Source organism: Podarcis pityusensis (genome assembly GCF_964106645.2).
Source record: "Podarcis pityusensis genome assembly, chromosome: 3".
Classification (NCBI taxonomy): domain Eukaryota; kingdom Metazoa; phylum Chordata; class Lepidosauria; order Squamata; family Lacertidae; genus Podarcis; species Podarcis pityusensis.
In genome coordinates, this window is record NC_138026.1 from 97755155 (window position 1) to 97773157 (window position 18003).

An 18003-nucleotide genomic window follows, 5' to 3' on the forward strand; every position below is an offset into this window, starting at 1 on the left:
TTTCTATTTATTATTATTTATTGAATTGCTACCCCACACTTCCTCCCAAAGGACCCAGGGATAGCAAGCACATCAGCATTTCTTCACAGCCTTCACCAACCCAGATGCCTTGAACTACAATTCTTATCCACCTCAGCCAGCACAGCCACGCCAACTACAGCTGATGAAAGCTGTATTTTTCTATTTTGTTTATTCATCTAGAGGGCCCCAGATCAGTAAAGGCTGTCTGGACATATTGTCTTTTATCTGTTTGTTGCATATTACCACATCAAAAATGTACGCACAATGTAGTTGAGAGGCTTGCTCTGAAGCTGGGTTTGCTTGCGTGGAAAATAAGGTTATGAAGACGACGAGAACTGGCAGAGAGCACTAGGGTCAACATCAGGTTCTTTGAGGATACACAACATGAGGGACTTAAACCAACATCTGATACAATGATTGCCATAGTAGATTTCAAGATTATAAATACATTGTGTTAAAGCTGTTCGAATTTATACAGAAATTCCAAAACATTCCTCCTTTGCCTGTCAGAGCCCAGTTCCACCTTCCATGCTTGTTGCGAAGGGTTCCCCCAATCCTCCAAAGCAGATTGGGGGGAGCACAGTGGCTGTGGGGTGAAGGGTTAAAAATGAAGGGTTAAAAATATATATCCTGTCTCCCTTTCACCCACAGCAGTGCCCAATAAGCAGAGGTCCACTCCAGCCCCAATGTAGATGAAATTAGAAAAAAACTAACACGACCAAAATCCACCCACTTATACCTCAATGGATCACTCAGACACTGCACATTTGAGAAGGCTCAAACTTGAGAAAGTATGGATTCCACATAAGATAGTGAAAGCAAAATGAGTCCCTAAGAGGCTGTAATGGAGACCCTCAGTAAGAAGATTTTGGACCTACTATTTGTTGAAAGGGCTTCTCCTAGTACTTGAAAGCTGGCATGTTTTAGAAATACTGAGTTTAACTATCCAACAGATACAGGGCCGGCCCAATACATGTTGGCATCTGAGGTGAACCACAAAATGGTCACCCCTCCCTGCCAGGGAAGAAGGGGTGAGTGAAGATCTATACCCAGGAACATGGAGGGAATAAAGATCAACATAGGGATCTGCTGCCCCTGTGGATTCTGCCGCCTGAGGCGTTTGCCTCACCTTGCCTCATGGGTGGGCTGGCCCTGAACCAATAGCACAACCATGAATCCTGCCAAGTAATCAAAGCAAAGGGGCCAGGCTACCAAGGACCCTGAATCTCTAGCCATGTGAGCCATTGTTTTTCTCAAACAGAAGCAACCCAAGCTAGATAACAAAGTGGTTTTGAAATAGAGGGGAGCTTCAAAATTAGTTTGAGATACATTCTGGAGGTTAAAAAGAAAAATCCCACTGGGCTAGTACAACCAGCTAAGCAGCTCTTTGGATCCCAGCAAGAGAACTTAAAACACCAGTTTTTCAAAGCTCATAAATTTGCCTATAGATTCCCTTGTGAATTGAAATGATGCAAAATCCCATACTGTTAGGTATACATACAAGTAACATGTCGCCAGCTTCCCATTGACCTACAGTTACTTAGATAGCAAATAAGTTTGCCTATTTAAACTATGCAGCGCACTTCCCCCTTTTTATTTAATCCAGAATATAATTTGCCAATGTATACCTGAAGTCCCAGGGAAGAACTTGCACACTCCCAACAGGGAACCATGGTTGTAGCTGCCATTAAGCCCTTATTACAAGGAACACTTGGATTTAAAAATCCCCACAGGCATTCTGCCAGGTCAAACTTATTTGGGAGCTTTTCAGAAGGCAACTCTGCAATTTGGCAAAAGACATAAAACAGGGGATTCAGCAGGATTAAGGTTTTAACGTTAATTCTGGAAGGAAACAAACTTATTTTAAGCTCCAAATGTCATACTAAAGGTATGGTGATTTTTAAAGGTGGCTTTTGGTAGGGTGTCAAAAATTGGCCATTTTAAATTTATATAACAAGCTTAGCTGTAAAGCTCTCTCTCTTATGAAAGATGTTCCAAGGGAAGAGATGGCAGAAAAAGAATGTTTCCTTCAAAAAAACAACCTTAGATTTAGGGTGGGATTCACTTAATGAATAGCAGAAGGGCAACACCTCCCCACCAGAAAAAGTTGTCTGGGTGGGGTTGGAAACAGTATGTGGGGGGAGGGGAGATCATTCCACCTGCCAAGCCAATATGCTTGGGCAAACAGAACATTTTAAATGGCATAACAATTTAATTCCACCTATGGGGGGGGGATTTTTTAATTGATAGATTTCTGAAGCATGTGGAATTACAGCTATAGATAATACCTGCATGTTGGTATGTGTCATGTGACAAAGGTATTTGAGAGCAGAAGCAGTAAAGGAGTCTAGAAATGTTGTGAAATGCTGAAAAGCTGCAGAATCATTTAGCATGCTGAATCACTGTGACTCATATTTTCACTTTCCTCCTTCCTTTAAAGCAGAGAGAGATCTAAAAAGGTCATTTACTACCAGGCAAGTTGTATTCAAGTGACATGAAGGAAGAACATTTAACAGACAAAATATTTCTCCAATGGACACACAAAAATTTCCACCAAATCAGCAAGCAGCAGAGGCTGAATATGTACTTTCAAGTTTTTCCTTAGCTTCACAAGAGGCCTGATTCATTTGCTACACAATTCAGCAGGAAAAGGCACAATATTATAAACCTGCACACGACTCTAACCAGGTGAAGCAGTAGATAAACATTCACTTTGTGCTCTTGCAATACTTTTATTTGCCCATTACTTTTCACTAACAAACATATAGACACACAAATGAAGAATGGCTGCAAGTACGTGCCTTTGTACGGTCTGGCAATGCTTTTTCTCACCATTCAAACATTAAGAAAAACACAGCTGCATTTTCAAAATGCAAAGGAAAAATATATGGACAGATGAGGACCTGGTTTTGTAGCTCAGAAATCCAGACTCTCTCAGAAAAAATGAAAAAAAGAATGTAAAATATTTCCAGAATATGAGCTTATGAAGCTCCCACATCTGTATTTAAACACAAGAGGTTCCATAAACTATAATCCTTTCAAGGCCAACAGAAATGGCGAACAGAAACTACAGTATAACACATTCAAAATCTGAATTAAGTATACTGCATTTTGTGCTGGAGGAAAAGCCACCTCCTATAGAAGTGGCGGATTAAAATTTCCAATATATTTACAATAAAAAAAGTTTTAAAATGCTCCTTTAATTCATGCTAATCTTAAGAGCACACCTTTATATAAAAGATGTGTGGATTAATTAGTTGTGCAGCTTTTAATTGGAACTTATTCATACTTGCCACAGTACTCAAGTTCCTTTGCAGCAAAGATCAGGACCTGTCCACCCCACCCCACCCAATGACATTGGACTCCAATTCCCAGTAGCCCTAGGCAGTATGACCACTGGCCAGGGACAATGGAAGTTGAAGTGCCACAGTTTCCCCATCCCTAGTTTACATTACAGTACTATGCATACTAACTTGGAAGTAAGACCTGCTGCATTTGTTCAAAGGTGCTTATCCCACAGTATGTTTATGATTGCAGTTTTACTGTCTCTGCTGAAACGGCACAGCTTCCACAAAGGAATGGCAGATTGGAGATCTTAAACTGCACAACCAATAAATAAATAAAAGTTAAGAATCCCACTATAAATATGTCGCCATAAAATTAACAGGTGCCTTCAGCAGAGTGTATGTGTATCTCGAATTCATAGATAAGCAGTACTGCATGATCATGACTGCAAACACGTTACTTCGAGACAGTTCTTGTTCTCTATCTGTCAGGTTGCTTCTGCTTGGTCTAACATGAAAATTATGAGTATCTGGCACTTCTTTCTTCCATCCTAAATGTTTAATTCAGACGCTTTTCGATGCGGTTTTACTCAGTTCATCTTCTGTAGGACCGTCAACTGACATCTGTGAGAAAAAATAAAATTGATGGCTGATTCAATCCATTCTTGATAGGGTTGCCTGGGCTCTGAGGCTACAATAATTGTAATTTTAGGAATCAATAGTGAAACTAGCTTGAACAGAATATGAGTAGGGGGGCTTACAAATTCTGAAGAATGGAGATATAAGGAAAAAGCAATTGCTTGGGCCACTAATTATTCCAACTCCTAAAACCAGCATTATTAATTCTAGTATCTGGTTCAGCTGGTGATCATGGGTATCAAAGTGAGCCCACAAAGACAGAAGTGCCTTATATTTTTGAGCTTTCTCACTGAATAAGTTTGAGAGTTCTCTAACTTTACGTGGCTTGTAGCTGATTTGGGATAGGCTATTGGATTGCTTGTTTTGTGTGCAGTGTTCTATGATGTTTTGATTACTTTACAGGTGACCATTTTCCTTTGATTAAGATATTGCTGAGACGAGTCCATGCAGCTCTCTCTTTTGTAGGTGGATCAAAGCATGCCATTAAGAAAGAAGTGCCACTACTCCTTGCTGCTTCTGAGTAACTTGTGACAATAAGCTACCAGTGTCAGAAACACCACGGACAGAATAATTGCCATGCACAGGAAGAACGAGGATATAGTTTGAGTTCCTCACTTGCAGTTTTATAAATCATTCAATGTGTCAACACAAATAGAAGTTATTAATATTGCCGTTGTTGTATAAGGGATTATTATTATGACCGGAATGTAATTGAAACGAATTAAGATTTTGGAACACAGAAAAAAAGAAAATAATCAAACCATCCAATCTGGCACATGGGAGGGCCACTTTAACTAAATTATATAATTCAGTATTTGAATGATTGGTATTAATAGTTGTATTATCAATTGGAATTGTTATAACGAGGCTATTGTTGGACTGCAATTGAAAACTAATAAAAAATTGTCATTTGGGGTGGGGGGGGGACTACAACTACAAAACTCTTTTAAATAATGGCAAGCTGAACTTGAAATCTGCTACTCAAAGCAGCCAGAACTCTAATGACATTGTGTTCAACAGTCTAATGCTGAATGCCAGGTATTAGTGGTCGATTATGCCAGCAAATTAAAAGATTAAAACTACTTACAGATTTAATGTCAACACTTATCCCTGAATTCACATTGTGCCTTCGCAAATCTGATTTGATTAAAGCTAAAAGGAGGAAAGGAAAGAAGCATATGAATACCAGCACATTCACTGCAGTGCATATTTTTGCAGGATAAATTCTGTTGGTCTTTCAGGTGCGATGAGACTATTGCTTTTGCAGCAAAAGACTAACATCATGATTGTTCTGCAGACCACATGATACCTGCCTTATTCCTAGCTGTTGTTTCTCAGTCTACAACAGTGATTTTCACACAGGTTCCAGGCTGAAACATGCAGCAGTTAACAGCCCTGGATGCTGAAACACATTTATCAAATGCTGACGAAGGTCAAATTTGACAATGGTGCGGGACTCAGCACTCTGAAAACTTCAGCTTTCATTTAAAAAATAATAATAATGTCATGTTTAATGTGCTGCAGGCAGGAAGAGGAGGAGCTGGAACATATAATAATTTATATAATAATAATTTATTATTTCTACCCCACCCATCTGGCTGGGTTCCCCAGCCACTCCGGGCAGCTTCCAACAAAAGATAAAAAAACACATTAAAACATCAGTCATTAAAAACTTCCCTAAACATATTGTTGTTATCTTTGATATTAAACACTAATATTGCATATTACTAATTTCCACCTGGCTAAATTGATCTACCAATTTATACACACCCAAATAATTATGAACCGCTAGCCTATAATGGGGAGTCTAGTTCAAGCATAGGCAACCTTCAGCCCTCCAGATGTTTTGAACTACAATTCCCATCATCCCTGACCACTGGTCCTGTTAGCTAGGGATCATGGGAGTTGTAGGCCAAAACATCTGGAGGGCCGAAGGTTGCCCATGCCTGGTCTAGATCCAAACTGTAGAAACACAAAGACCAAAAAGCCCATTTGTTGAATGAACAGAAGTAAAGATGCATTCAACTTACACAGCAACCCTAAGCATATATACTTAAATGTACTGTGTTTAATGAGGTTTATTTCCAGTTGATCATGCTGGACATGTTTAAATCAGAATTAAGTTTCACTGCTTCCTGAGTGTGTTTAGGACTGCAGCCTGTGTGAGTTTAGCATCACAGCACAGCCTTCATGCTCTTGCAGCGGTCTTGCTCATTCAACTATTTAATAACCTTGCTCACATTTTACTTCTTAGTGCAGGGTTCTACTGCTATCAGACAAAGGAAGATTTAGTTTTCTTTTTTGTCACAAATGTCACAATGGTTTGGATGGCAGCCAGTAATCCTAATAAGCTTTCTTTACTCACATCCCGCTCTTAAATCTAACTAGCTCTTTTTTTAAAAAAGCAAGCTACCCACAGGCCACTTCCTCCTCACCTCATTTTTCCTCTTTTAAAGTAAATAAAGCCAGGCAGCCAGCTGTTTTTTATCACTTTTATTGATATTCCCCTGCTTTTGAGGACTTAATTATTTTCATCCATCTTACTTTATCATATGGCTGCTTTTATGATACATTGTTGTTCATGCTGTTATTGTTGTGAGACATTTTGGGTATGTTTAATAGAAAGTCAGGATAGAAATGTTTCAAATTAATAAAACAGAAATAAAATATGAAGGAATCAGGCCTTTGGGATGGACTGCATACTATTCCAGTAAGAAGAAAATACATTTATACCCTAATTTGAGAAAGAAAGCCAACTCCTTACCTGTTAAAATGATACCTATAAACATCCATACGAAGAGGAAGATGTTTCCTGCACGGGGATTGTAATCTGTTGTGAGCTTTCCTTGAATCAGCGTAAAGATAATCCCAAATATCTGTAAACAGACCATAAGAAGGAATTTCGGATTGTTTCTTGATAAACAGTATCTTCACTACAATGGTATCACAGTTAAAACTTGCATGGTGTTTGTTCACAGTGGTTGTGTTGCAGCAGAGGGAGAGATAGGAAACAGGGCAAGGTCATCAGCTCTGCTGAGAGACGAGCTAAATTTTTCTTCACTTTTGGATGGTTTTCACTTGAGCTGGTCGCTGTAAGAATTTTGTATTCCTACAAACTGGTGCCCTAGTTTGCCTTTCTTTCCTTTTCACTTACAGCCATACCTCTTGTTACATTTGCTTTAGGTTAAATCTTTTCAGGTTGCGTCCTGCAGCGACCTGGAAGTACCGGAAAGGGTTACTTCCGGGTTTTGCCGCTCGCGCATGTGCAGACGCTCAAAATGACATCACGCGCATGTGCAGAAGCGGCGAATCGCAACCCGCGCACAAACAGACACGGGTTACATTCTGCTCATGTTGTGAACGGGGCTCTGGAACGGATCCCATTCGCAACCAGAGGTACCACTGTATTGCCTGTTAGGTTGTGTCTTTTAGAGTGTAAGACTCAGGGCAAGGGCTGCCTGCCTTGCCTGTTATTGATTTTATGAAAGCTGAGGTAGGAGCCTTCTCAGCAGAAGAGCCTGCCAGAAATGAATTTCATAGAATCACAGAATTGTAAAGTTGGACGGTACCCCCAAGGGTCATCTAGTCCAACCTGCTCAAATGCAGGAATCCTGCCCCCTTGCTGGGCTCAAATCACCAAGCTTCTGGTTAACAGTCAGATGCACTGGCCCACTGCACCACCTGGGGTAGAGAGTTTCACTTCTGCATTCTCTAAGTATGCTATTTAGAGACAATGCGCTGTATTTTTTGCTTTATAAGACGCACCAGACCATAAGACACACCTCATATGACACACCTAGTTTTTGGAGGAGGAAAACAAGAAGAAGAAAAAATCTGAATCTCAGAAGCCAGAACAGCAAGAGGGATCTGGCTTCTGGGATAGCCTCTTGCTGTTCTGGTATATGGGATAGCTGTGCGCAGCCTCCCCGGGCAGCGGGATGAAGGCTCCCCCTGCCCAGAAGAGGCTGCACGCGACTAAGCCAGAAGCCAGGACAGCAAGCAGGATTGCTGCGCTGTCCTAGCTTATGGGATAGCCGTGCACAGCCTCTCCTGGGCAGCAGGAGAAAGGCTCCCCCAAGAGCTGCACTCCCTTTAAAGAGCGCACAGAGTGTGTGTGCGGCTCTTTAAAGGTAGCGCTAAGCAGAGCCTCCCGTCTGCATTTGCTCCATAAGACGCACACAGATTTCCCTTTACTTTTTAGGAGGGGAAAAGTGTGTCTTATAGAGCAAAAAATATGGTATATATACTAGCTATACTATCAATTATGTACCACATTAGCTGTCCACTGATCTTTGTCAATTGTGTTTTCTTCCATTCCACATTTGTTGGTTTTTTTATTTACCCACCAATCTCAGAGATGAGCATGGAATAGTCTCCCTGTAGAAAAGGGAGCCCAGCGCTTCTCTCATCTCTGCAGATCTGTGCAACTGTGCAAGGTGGGGGGCACTCTACAATCCTCCCACAATCCCAGTGGGAAGGTGGCTTGCTGAGTAAACAGCCAGCTTGCACTCCCAAGTTGAAAAGGCAGGGACATGAGGACAGGGAAGCTAGAATAAAATGGGGGAGGGCTGCAAGTCGGTGGCAGAGCTTCTTCTTTGCCAAGTGGAAGGTACGATATTCAATCCCTGCCATCACAAGATAGCAATGGAAATATCCCTTGCCTGAAATTCTGCCGCCAGTCAGTGTGGACAACACTGGGTGAGGTGAACCAATGATCTCATTCGGTATAAGGCACCTTCCACTGCTTTCATTCATTAGCGTTTCTAAATGCCACCATACTGTGCTCATGCAACACGCAATGTTTTCAGCAGGAATATTGCAGACTCGGTGCATCACTGAGCCTGATACTGCCTTTTAGGGAAGATGCCGCAATTTTTGAAAGCACTTTAAATACTAGCTACTGCATCGTGCATCCATAAGGTTCTGCATAAGTAGGTCTATCATGCCCGATTACAAAACAGAGAGCTACCAGAACTCAAAACAGAGCATTAATTATTGGAGCAGATTAGTTTACAAAGCATCCCGTTGTTACCTGGGCTGAAGCATTCAGAAGCCCTGAGGAGGTGCCTTCTGATTCAGGGTATGTAATTTCCACAGCAAATTCAAAGCCAAGGGGGAGGTAACCAGTCATGAAGAAGCTGCCGTAGAAACCCAAAGTTCAAATGAGCAACAGTTGTTATGAAGACCATGTGTGAAAAACAGCTATTTTTAATCCACAGGAAATACATATGGGCACCGGAAAGCTCGCAACTCTTTTAAACAAAAAGTTATTAGACCCAGTGAAATCAGGTGGTTTAAGTAATGGCTTAGATCAATAACACCTAAGAGATTTAATTTAACCTGCATTATAATACATCAGTGCATTTTATTAATCTGTGGATCCATACCCTAGCACTCCGCCAGTCACAAACACAACAACGAGGTGTCCACAGTCCAAGGTGAATGTAAATACAACCATCCCAACAAATGAGAGGATGTACACAACTAATGTAGTCTGCCTGTAAACAGAGTAAGAAGAAAACACAATGCTGTCAAGTTCAGATCGCATCAGTATTATTCTTTTTGCTACAGTTTAAACCAAGCTACTTTGCAGTTCAAACACACAGGCACAGCAATACATTTCAGTGACAACCTGTCACTTCCCTGCTTTGTCTCAGGACAGGCTGTCACAGTCTTATGCCACTTAGTCAAAATATTTTTAACATACCTTCCCATCTCTCAGGATACAGACAATATAAAAACCACAATAAACACCAATAATATTAGCAATGCAGGAATGCAGTATAGTTAGGCAGGGCCTAGGGACAACTGATTATCTATAGAAATGCATGCCATCTCAAACAGCTCTCTTAACCTGTCACTTGAACCTATCCTGAGATCACCTTCTGAGGCCCTCCTTCATGTGCCTCTTCCTCAAGAGGCCCTGAGGGTGGCAACAGGAGAACAGGCCTTCTCTGCAGTGGCTCCCCATCTGTGGAATGCTCTCCCCAGGGAAGTTCACTTGGCACCTTCATTATACACTTTTAGGCACCAGGCAAAAATGTTCCTTTGTAATCAGCCTTTGGTTGACCTGATTGACATCCTATACCAGGCATAGGCAAACTTGGCCCTCCAAACGTTTTGGGACTACAGCTCCCATCATCTTGAGCAGGACCAGTGGTCAGGGATGATGGGAGTTGTAGTCCCAAAACATCTGGAGGGCCGAATTTGCTTATGCCTGTCCTATACCCTTTTAAAATGTGGCTCTTTTTCAGAGGGTGTTATTGGGTTATTGTTCTTATTTTGATTTTATACACTGTGATCTTTTCTGTGAACCACCCTGAGATCTCCGGGTATAAGGCAGTAATTATATATATAGATATATATCTCAAGGGAGTCTGGCAAGTCCCTCTTGGAAGGGGCTGACACACTTTAGATTATTAGCATGAAATTTATAATATTTAAACCATACAAAAAAGAAGCTTAATAGAGAAAAGTGTGAGCTACAAGTCACACCAAAAACACATTGACCACAAGCCCGCATGCGAATGTTGATCAGCTTGGGTTGCAGTAAGTAAAAAATATTTTTGTACCTTAAAAGCTAACTTGCACGCCGTCATTCAAAGCTTAAAACTGTCCTGCAGCACATAATCTACCCTACTTCCCGGCATTCCAAGCTCCCTTTATATGTTGAGCTACTGAATTCCGCTTATTTATTGCTTCAGTACACCTTTCCTTATCATTTAACATCATCGTTAGTTCCCAACAAATAATTCAGTAAACAAAATAGGGGGCCCATAGGAATCTGAAATACTTCACTTAATATTCTCTTTATCATTCTCTGGACCACACTTCAAGCACAGGCTTTCTCACAAAGCTGCCGCCCACCACAGAAACAGCAGGGAGATATGAGGGAAGGCCTCAAAAAGTAATGGGGAAGCAGGTCATTTACTAGTTTTCCCTTCTCTAATGGTGGGAAGTTCCAGATCGCTTTTGTAGCATCCATTTACTTTGGTGAAGACAGCACTAGAGATTTTATTTTTGTAAAAAAATGAAACAAAAATCCCAACCCACGTGTATTTAAAACATGTTAAGTCATGAAGGAATAAAAATGCAGCAGCTATCAGATGTAGGCCAATTTAAGATCAGCATCAGTTCAAGCTCCAAAATTCAGTAAGTTCCAAAATAACTAAATCCATACCATTCACCCCATAATTATGGTAAAGTAAGCCTTATTCTAGGGATGCGGGTGGCGCTGTGGGTACACAGAGCCTAGGACTTGCCAATCAGAAGGTTGGTGGTATATTAACCAGCAGGGGTTTAGGTACTATCGGAAGTGTTTTTTAAAAATCAGAAGGTCAGCGGTTCGATTCCCCACATCGGGGTGAGCTCCCGTTGCTTGGTCCCTGCTCCTGCCAACCTAGCAGTTCAAAAGCACGTCAAAGTGCAAGTAGATAAATAGGTACCGCTCTGGTGGGAAGGTAAACGGCGTTTCCGTGCGCTGCTCTGGTTTGCCAGAAGCGGCTTAGTCATGCTGGCCACATGACCCGGAAGCTGTATGCTGGCTCCCTCGGCCAATAAAGCAAGATGAGCACCGCAACCCCAGAGTCGGCCATGACTGGACCTAATGATCAGGGGTCCCTTTACCTTTACCTTTACCTTTAAGTTTTATTCTATGGTTTCCCACTCGCACACTTACTTGTATGTTTTGGTGTAATCCAGCCACAAGCCACAAATAACTGAACCCACCATTCCAGCTACCACAAGAGTCAGGCCGATCCTTCCTGCATTCACTTCTTCTCCCTTGGAATAACATTGTTGTGTAAATATCTATAAGCGGCACCCACTTTACTACAGTGAATATGTGCATACAAACTTATTAGAAAAGCCAAAATCTAAGTAAACATCGCTGCTGTAGCTAAGTGTAAAAAATAATTGCTAGAGCAGGCTTCGTCAACCTCTGCCCTCCAGATGCTTTGAGACTACAATTCCCATCATCCCTGACCACTGGTCCTGCTAGCTAGGGATCATGGGAGTCGTAGGCCAAAAGCATCTGGAGGGCCGAGGTTGAGGAAGACTGCACTAGAGCTTTTCACAGATGGGTTAATCCAGACTATAAAGACATTTCAATGTACTCAAATCAATGAAATAACTGTTGGTAACAGGAGACAGCCTGCCAACGTACTGCACAACCATAGTTTTCACTTTGTCATTTTAAAGTTTTCGATTGCTTCCAATTCTAACAGATCCCATGACAGCATTAAAATCAGGCTACTTGCTTATAAGCACAGTGATTTTAAAATGTGTTTAATGGTTTAATTTGAAAAAGCAGTGGAATGGTCCCCCTCCCCATATATTGTTGTTGTTTAGTCGTGTCCGACTCTTCGTGACCCCATGGACCAGAAAACGCCAGGCACTCCTGTCTTCCACTGCCTCCCACAGAACAAAAAAATCACAAAAGGAACAAGCAGGTTCTACTCAAGTATTTAAAATTGCAGCGGATTTGGGAGATGCTCTCAGAGGCCAGAAGATGAACTACTTGTTACTCTTTAAGACTTCCCCAAGAAGCTCAATCCCCTCTTTTGTGGCTACGAATATCACAGAGATTCTACCCTTTCTTCATATGTGCTATTGCACTATTCCTTAGTTTGCAGCCAGGAAACTGCATCAAGGCATGACACACACATATAATCACCAATTTCTTAGGTCAGATCTGTTCCAGCCCTGAGCAAAATGACCCTCTCAACCCTAATTTGACAGTGATAACTGAAACAAGCATGACATGAAATTCTTTAAGAGAATAAATTAATCAACAGACATTCTAGAGAAACTTGCCTCATAGTGAGTTATTATCATTTGGTTTAGTAGAGTTGAGACTGAATAAAATGCCCCAGTCATAATTCCTGCAATGAGAAATAAGACTGTTTAAAGTACTGGTATGGTTACTGAAATTAAATCAAGCAAAATTAATTTTTATTTTTTAAAAGGAGAAAACTTGAATCGTTGGTATCTGAAGGCTAAAAAAAAACAGCTCTATCACTTCATATTGTTTTAGTTTATTACAAACATAGCATAGTTAATTAATCTGTATAAGGCCATAATCTGATTAGACATGTAAGCTTTATTTGAGTACATGAAAAGTGAAAAAAACACCAGTTTAAAGTAAGAATGACACAGTTCTACTGAACTTTCAAAGAAGAATTTTATATTGCACAATAAATCTTTGCTGCCACATGTAGGCTAAATATATTTGTATACATGTGGTGTGGACTTTACAAAAGTGTTTTAAAAGATGTGTGAATTTACTAAAACATTTTTGGAATAGTTAATGAAAATATCAGATACTACCTAAGTATTCAGCAATATTAATAGACTCTAAATGGAAGTGATTGTACAGAAAAAATTTTAATGAAGAAAATCATTGTTGAACAACTGAATAAACTATATAAATACATTGTTATATTGTCATCTGCTTCTTGTCACCCATTTTTATCATTTAAAGTTGATAATGGTTAGATTTTATTGATTTATTTTAAAATGAAAAAGTACATAGTAGCATAAATATTTACCTCCTAATATAAGAATCTGTAGTAAGGTACGTGGGGGGGCAGCGTTACGCAACTATGTTATACAAGACACATGAAAAAAAGATGCTCAAAATACTCACCATAACTGATCAACAAAAGAACAAAAGGAACATTTCTGAACAGGTTGATCATTGATTGCTTGTAGGAGTAATTATCAGGCGAGACATCCAGAAGAACAGCCTGAGACTGACTTGGGGGATATTTAGGTTTTTCCTTAAACACTAGGAAGAAGGTGACACAGACATAAAAGTTTTGCAAACCAGCTATTGTTATTCAAAATATTAATTAGCGCCATGCAAATCATGAGATGAGGGTGAGGTCACAGGGTGTACCTTTCCCATCATTTATCTAATCCGGCCTTTCCCAACCTGGCCCCCTCCAGATGTTGTTGGACTACAACTCCCATCAGCCCCAGCCAGCATGAGCAATGGTTAAGCATGACAGGATTGGTAGTCTAGTATAGGGGGCACCAGGTTCAGGAAAACTGATCTACACACACACACACACACACACACACACACACACACCTGAGAAAGAGACAATGCTTTAAGTGTTTTCCCAACTAGCAGAAGTTCTTTGATTCAAGTTCAATCTGTTCTTTACGCTTCTCATGATTTCCTTCGCTGTCAAGTAGTGCAACTGTTTATTTTCATTGCATCCAAAGTGTATACTTTTTTTCCTATTGAAGTTGCTAAGATGTTGCTCCAGGCTCTCAGCTAGTGTAACATTTTATCCGTTTCCCCCAGTTCTCATTCTAACTACCGCATTGAACTTGTACTCTTTTAAGCAGAGCTTTGATTTACTTGCTTCTATTCCTCTTCAGTTCAAGCTCCTTTTGTCTGAATGTCCCCTTTATCTATGCCCTATTTCTGAGAGACGCACCCCCCAAAAAAGAAATGCATCCAGGTTGCTGGCTTTCAAAGTAGAAGCTGGCAAGATTCTCACTGCAGATACTTTCAAATACCTGGTACGAAATGAATTGACCGGTAGGACTGTTTCACGGCAGCCCAGCATAAACTTTGGAATTTTCTCCATTCCTATTCCCGGAGTTAAGCGAAAAAGATAAGTCAAACTACACTTTTTTATCTGCAGGTAACCCTAGAAAGGAAAATGGTGAAGCAGCTATAGCCATGAAGGCAAAACTTATAGGAATGTGTTTTAGAAGGGGCGGGGGAGCAGGGTGGTGGTTAATGGAATCAGGTAATAATTTCGTAACTAGGCAAAAAGCATTCCAAACAGTATTTTTTATGTACTGTGAAAATATTTACTCTCTTGCTATTTTAACTGTTTTCCAATTTAAACATTTTTGAATGGATTGGAATGTTTTGTCAAGCATAGCCTATCATAGCTGTCAACGTTTCCCTTTTTTAAAGGGAAATTCCCTTATTCCAAATAGGATTCCTCACAAGAAAAGGGAAAAGTTGACAACTCTGCGCCTCATCTATGATATTTATATAGCCCTTGACTGACTTGGACTTGCTTTGTTTGAAAGCTTTCTTCAGCTTTTACAAAACTGCTTACAGATATGTTTTACTTACCCACTGCTGCTAGTATAAAAAGGAATGTGGATACAGCTGCCGTACCATAGAACATAATGCGGATGTTATGTCCCATGAGGTCCATGTCATCAGGTGTGTTTGGAACTAAAACTGGTGGCAATAAGAAGCCGATTGCTGTGCCCAGCTGTAAAGAAATAGCAACCTAAATGAGGTTTGGTAATTGAAATATGCATATAACTGCAAGTAAAGCATGTTTGAAACCAAAGTGTTCCTTCATTAACCTGAAGGGGAACAGGTCCTGGTGGATTTATTTACACTTATAGTGTTTAAATAGTGCATCATTATTGAATTAAAATGCAAGGCATTTATCAGTAGTAACAGAGAAATTGTGCGATCCCAATTCTATTGGTATGTTTCATATAGTGCTATCCTATATTAGCATTTCTGTAAGGTGCTGCCTCTCTCTGAATATTGGTGACAATTGAGGCATTGGCTGAAATTTCTTATCTTGAAATATACCAGCATCTCTATTTTATTGATACTGCAATCACTGGAAGTGTACAGCTGAATTTCTTTACCATTCTCTGTCAGCAGAATTAATTGAAGCACATGGTTTAACTGCAAAAAAAAGCATTAGATACTTCGTGCCTTTAGTTCAGAAATGCTACAGGCAAACATGGAAGCTTTGTAGTCAACACCCTTTTAAAATTGTAAAGCTGTTGTCTGCTTTTACAATGTTTTATCTTTGTATAATTCAGAACAGTTCTACATTAAGCTGCACAGGATACCATTATTGGGGTGGTAGGCAGACTAATGGAAATGAGACTGCTACTGCCTTTAGTTTCAAAGTCTTTCACAGCTCATGGAGAAATGTTTTAAGTTACAATTATATTGAAACATCATTCTCCATGGACAAAGCTGCTTTGACACACCACTACAGACAGGGCTTTGCTTGTCATCAACCTGCAACTAACTACAGTGGTACCTTGGGTTAAGTACTTAATTCGTCCCGGAGGTCTGTTCTTAACCTGAAACTGTTCTTAACCTGAAGCACCACTTTAGCTAATGGGGCCTCCTGCTGCCACTGCGCCGCTGCTGCACGATTTCTGTTCTCATCCTGAAGCAAAGTTCTTAACCCAAGGTACTATTTCTGGGTTAGCGGAGTCTGTAACCTGAAACGTATGTAACCTGAAGCGTATGTAACCCGAAGTACCACTGTACATGGCACAAACAAAACACACTGCTAGGCCTTCCCACCCCACCCTCATCACAAAAATTCTAGCCCTTTCCATTTAAGATTCCCTCCTCCCTTAGAAATGCATGATTTCTCCAGATATTCTCCCGATGAGCATCCCTCCCTGACACACCCCTGTCGCAAGCATCTTGCATTCTACATCCTCTTACCTGGTTGCCCAGAACAGCTACAGCACAAGCAGTGGACACTTCCTTGGGCCCGAACCAGACAGAGGCAATGCGGGAGGGCAACCCCAGAATAAAAACCTGGGCTATGGAGCACACAATCTGAGCCACCAACGTGACCGCATACAGGTTTGGTTGGACGCTGGTACACTTAATCCAGGCACCCAGGCAGTTGAGTCCAGATCCCAGCAAGGCAGTGATGCGAAGCCCCCGAGTGTCCAGCAGCCAAGTGGCAGGGAAGATCAGGGGGATGTACGTCACCATATAGGTCATGGACAGCCAGTCTACTTGAGAGTTGGAGACGTTGTAGTAACGGGTGAAGACATTGGTCAGTATACTGTACTGGATCCACTGGAAGGCGTTCACCAGCGAGTACAAGCTGAAGATGACCAGCACTACCAGCCTGCGCTTGGACAGCCGAGGGATAAGCTTCACTTCCGATGTGGAAGCAGGGAGCATGGCTTCTGCCTCAGGGTGCTCCTCGGATGCAACAGCTCTTCCAACCTCCACATCGCTCACTGACACCAGAGGTGCTGAGCTGCTGCTCCTTTCTGTCTCCCTGCCAGGGAGGCACCCATTCTGGTGCACGGGAGGCATCAAGGCTACCTCCACAATCTCCCCACCCTCTCCCTCCTCTCCGCCTTCCCCTGCCTCTGACATGTCAGCACCATCCCCACCCATCCTCAAGCCTGGGTCTGTTTCCTTCAAGCCGGCTTCCCTGAACACACCCACAGGTCACACACAGGTGATCTACTGGAGGCCTCCCCTTGCCCACCCAGAAAGCCCCTCCCCTCAGTCACACACCCCAAAACACCCTCTCCTATCTTTTGCCCCACAGATACACACCTAAAACTCCTATCCTTTGCCCCAGACTTACACCCCCAAAACACACTTTCCTATCCTTTGACCCACACACAAAACACAGCGACACCCCCAAAACTCCTATCCTTTGCCCCAGACTCGCACTCCCAAAACACACTCTCCTATCTTTTGCCCCACAGATTCACCCCAAAATAAAGATACAGCCCCCAAACTCCTATCCTCTGCCCCAGACTCACACCCACAATCCTTTGATGCACAGATACTGCACACAAAACACCCCCACACACTCCTATCCCAGGCACAGGCAGGATTATTCCCCGTCCTCCAAGGGACTAGCCCCTTTTATTGCCTCTACTGACCCCCCCCCGCCTCACACGTCAAGGTCGCCTACCCGCCCCCTGTCCTGCCTCGGGTTCGCTCCCTTTCCCAGCCTCCGACACAAAAGAGGATTTGCACGAGCGCGCACCCGTCCCTGCCCAGCACGCTCGCTCGCTCCTTCGCCCAGGTCCTTCGCCAGCCAGCCAGCCCTCTTCTGTCCCGGGGGGCCTCTCGCCTTTTCCCCGCCGCCGCCGCTGCCACCCCGCCCCGCAGCACGGAAGGGCCAGGAGGGCTAAGCAACGGACGCGGCGCCCACCCTCGCTCCGCAACGCTTTCCGCCCCTCTAGCAACTCGCGGCCGGCTCCCGCATGCGCACACGGCGCTCGCCCCCCTAGGCAGATAGGCCGAAGCCGCTTCCGCAGCCAATGGGACGGC

At 42.2% G+C, this 18003-nt stretch overlaps 1 protein-coding gene across 2 annotated transcripts; it reads right to left on the reverse strand.

The window, feature by feature from the left end:
- Positions 1 to 17946, reverse strand: FLVCR1 (FLVCR choline and heme transporter 1). Of its 2 annotated transcripts, none has more exons than XM_081000541.1 (10): positions 16414 to 17946; positions 15049 to 15193; positions 13591 to 13731; positions 12755 to 12826; positions 11623 to 11722; positions 9332 to 9442; positions 8977 to 9082; positions 6709 to 6820; positions 5032 to 5096; positions 1 to 3929 (listed from the first exon to the last, which is right to left on the reverse strand). In XM_081000541.1, the coding sequence occupies exons 1-10, from the start codon at positions 17107 to 17109 to the stop codon at positions 3870 to 3872; spliced, it is 1608 nt and encodes a 535-aa protein (XP_080856667.1). In that variant the 5' UTR covers positions 17110 to 17946; the 3' UTR covers positions 1 to 3869. The 2 variants fall into 2 exon arrangements, with proteins under 2 accessions (XP_080856667.1, XP_080856666.1); XM_081000540.1 differs by having other exon boundaries at positions 2734 to 3929; positions 11623 to 11726; positions 12759 to 12826; positions 16414 to 17945.
- Positions 17947 to 18003: the final 57 nt, after the last annotated feature.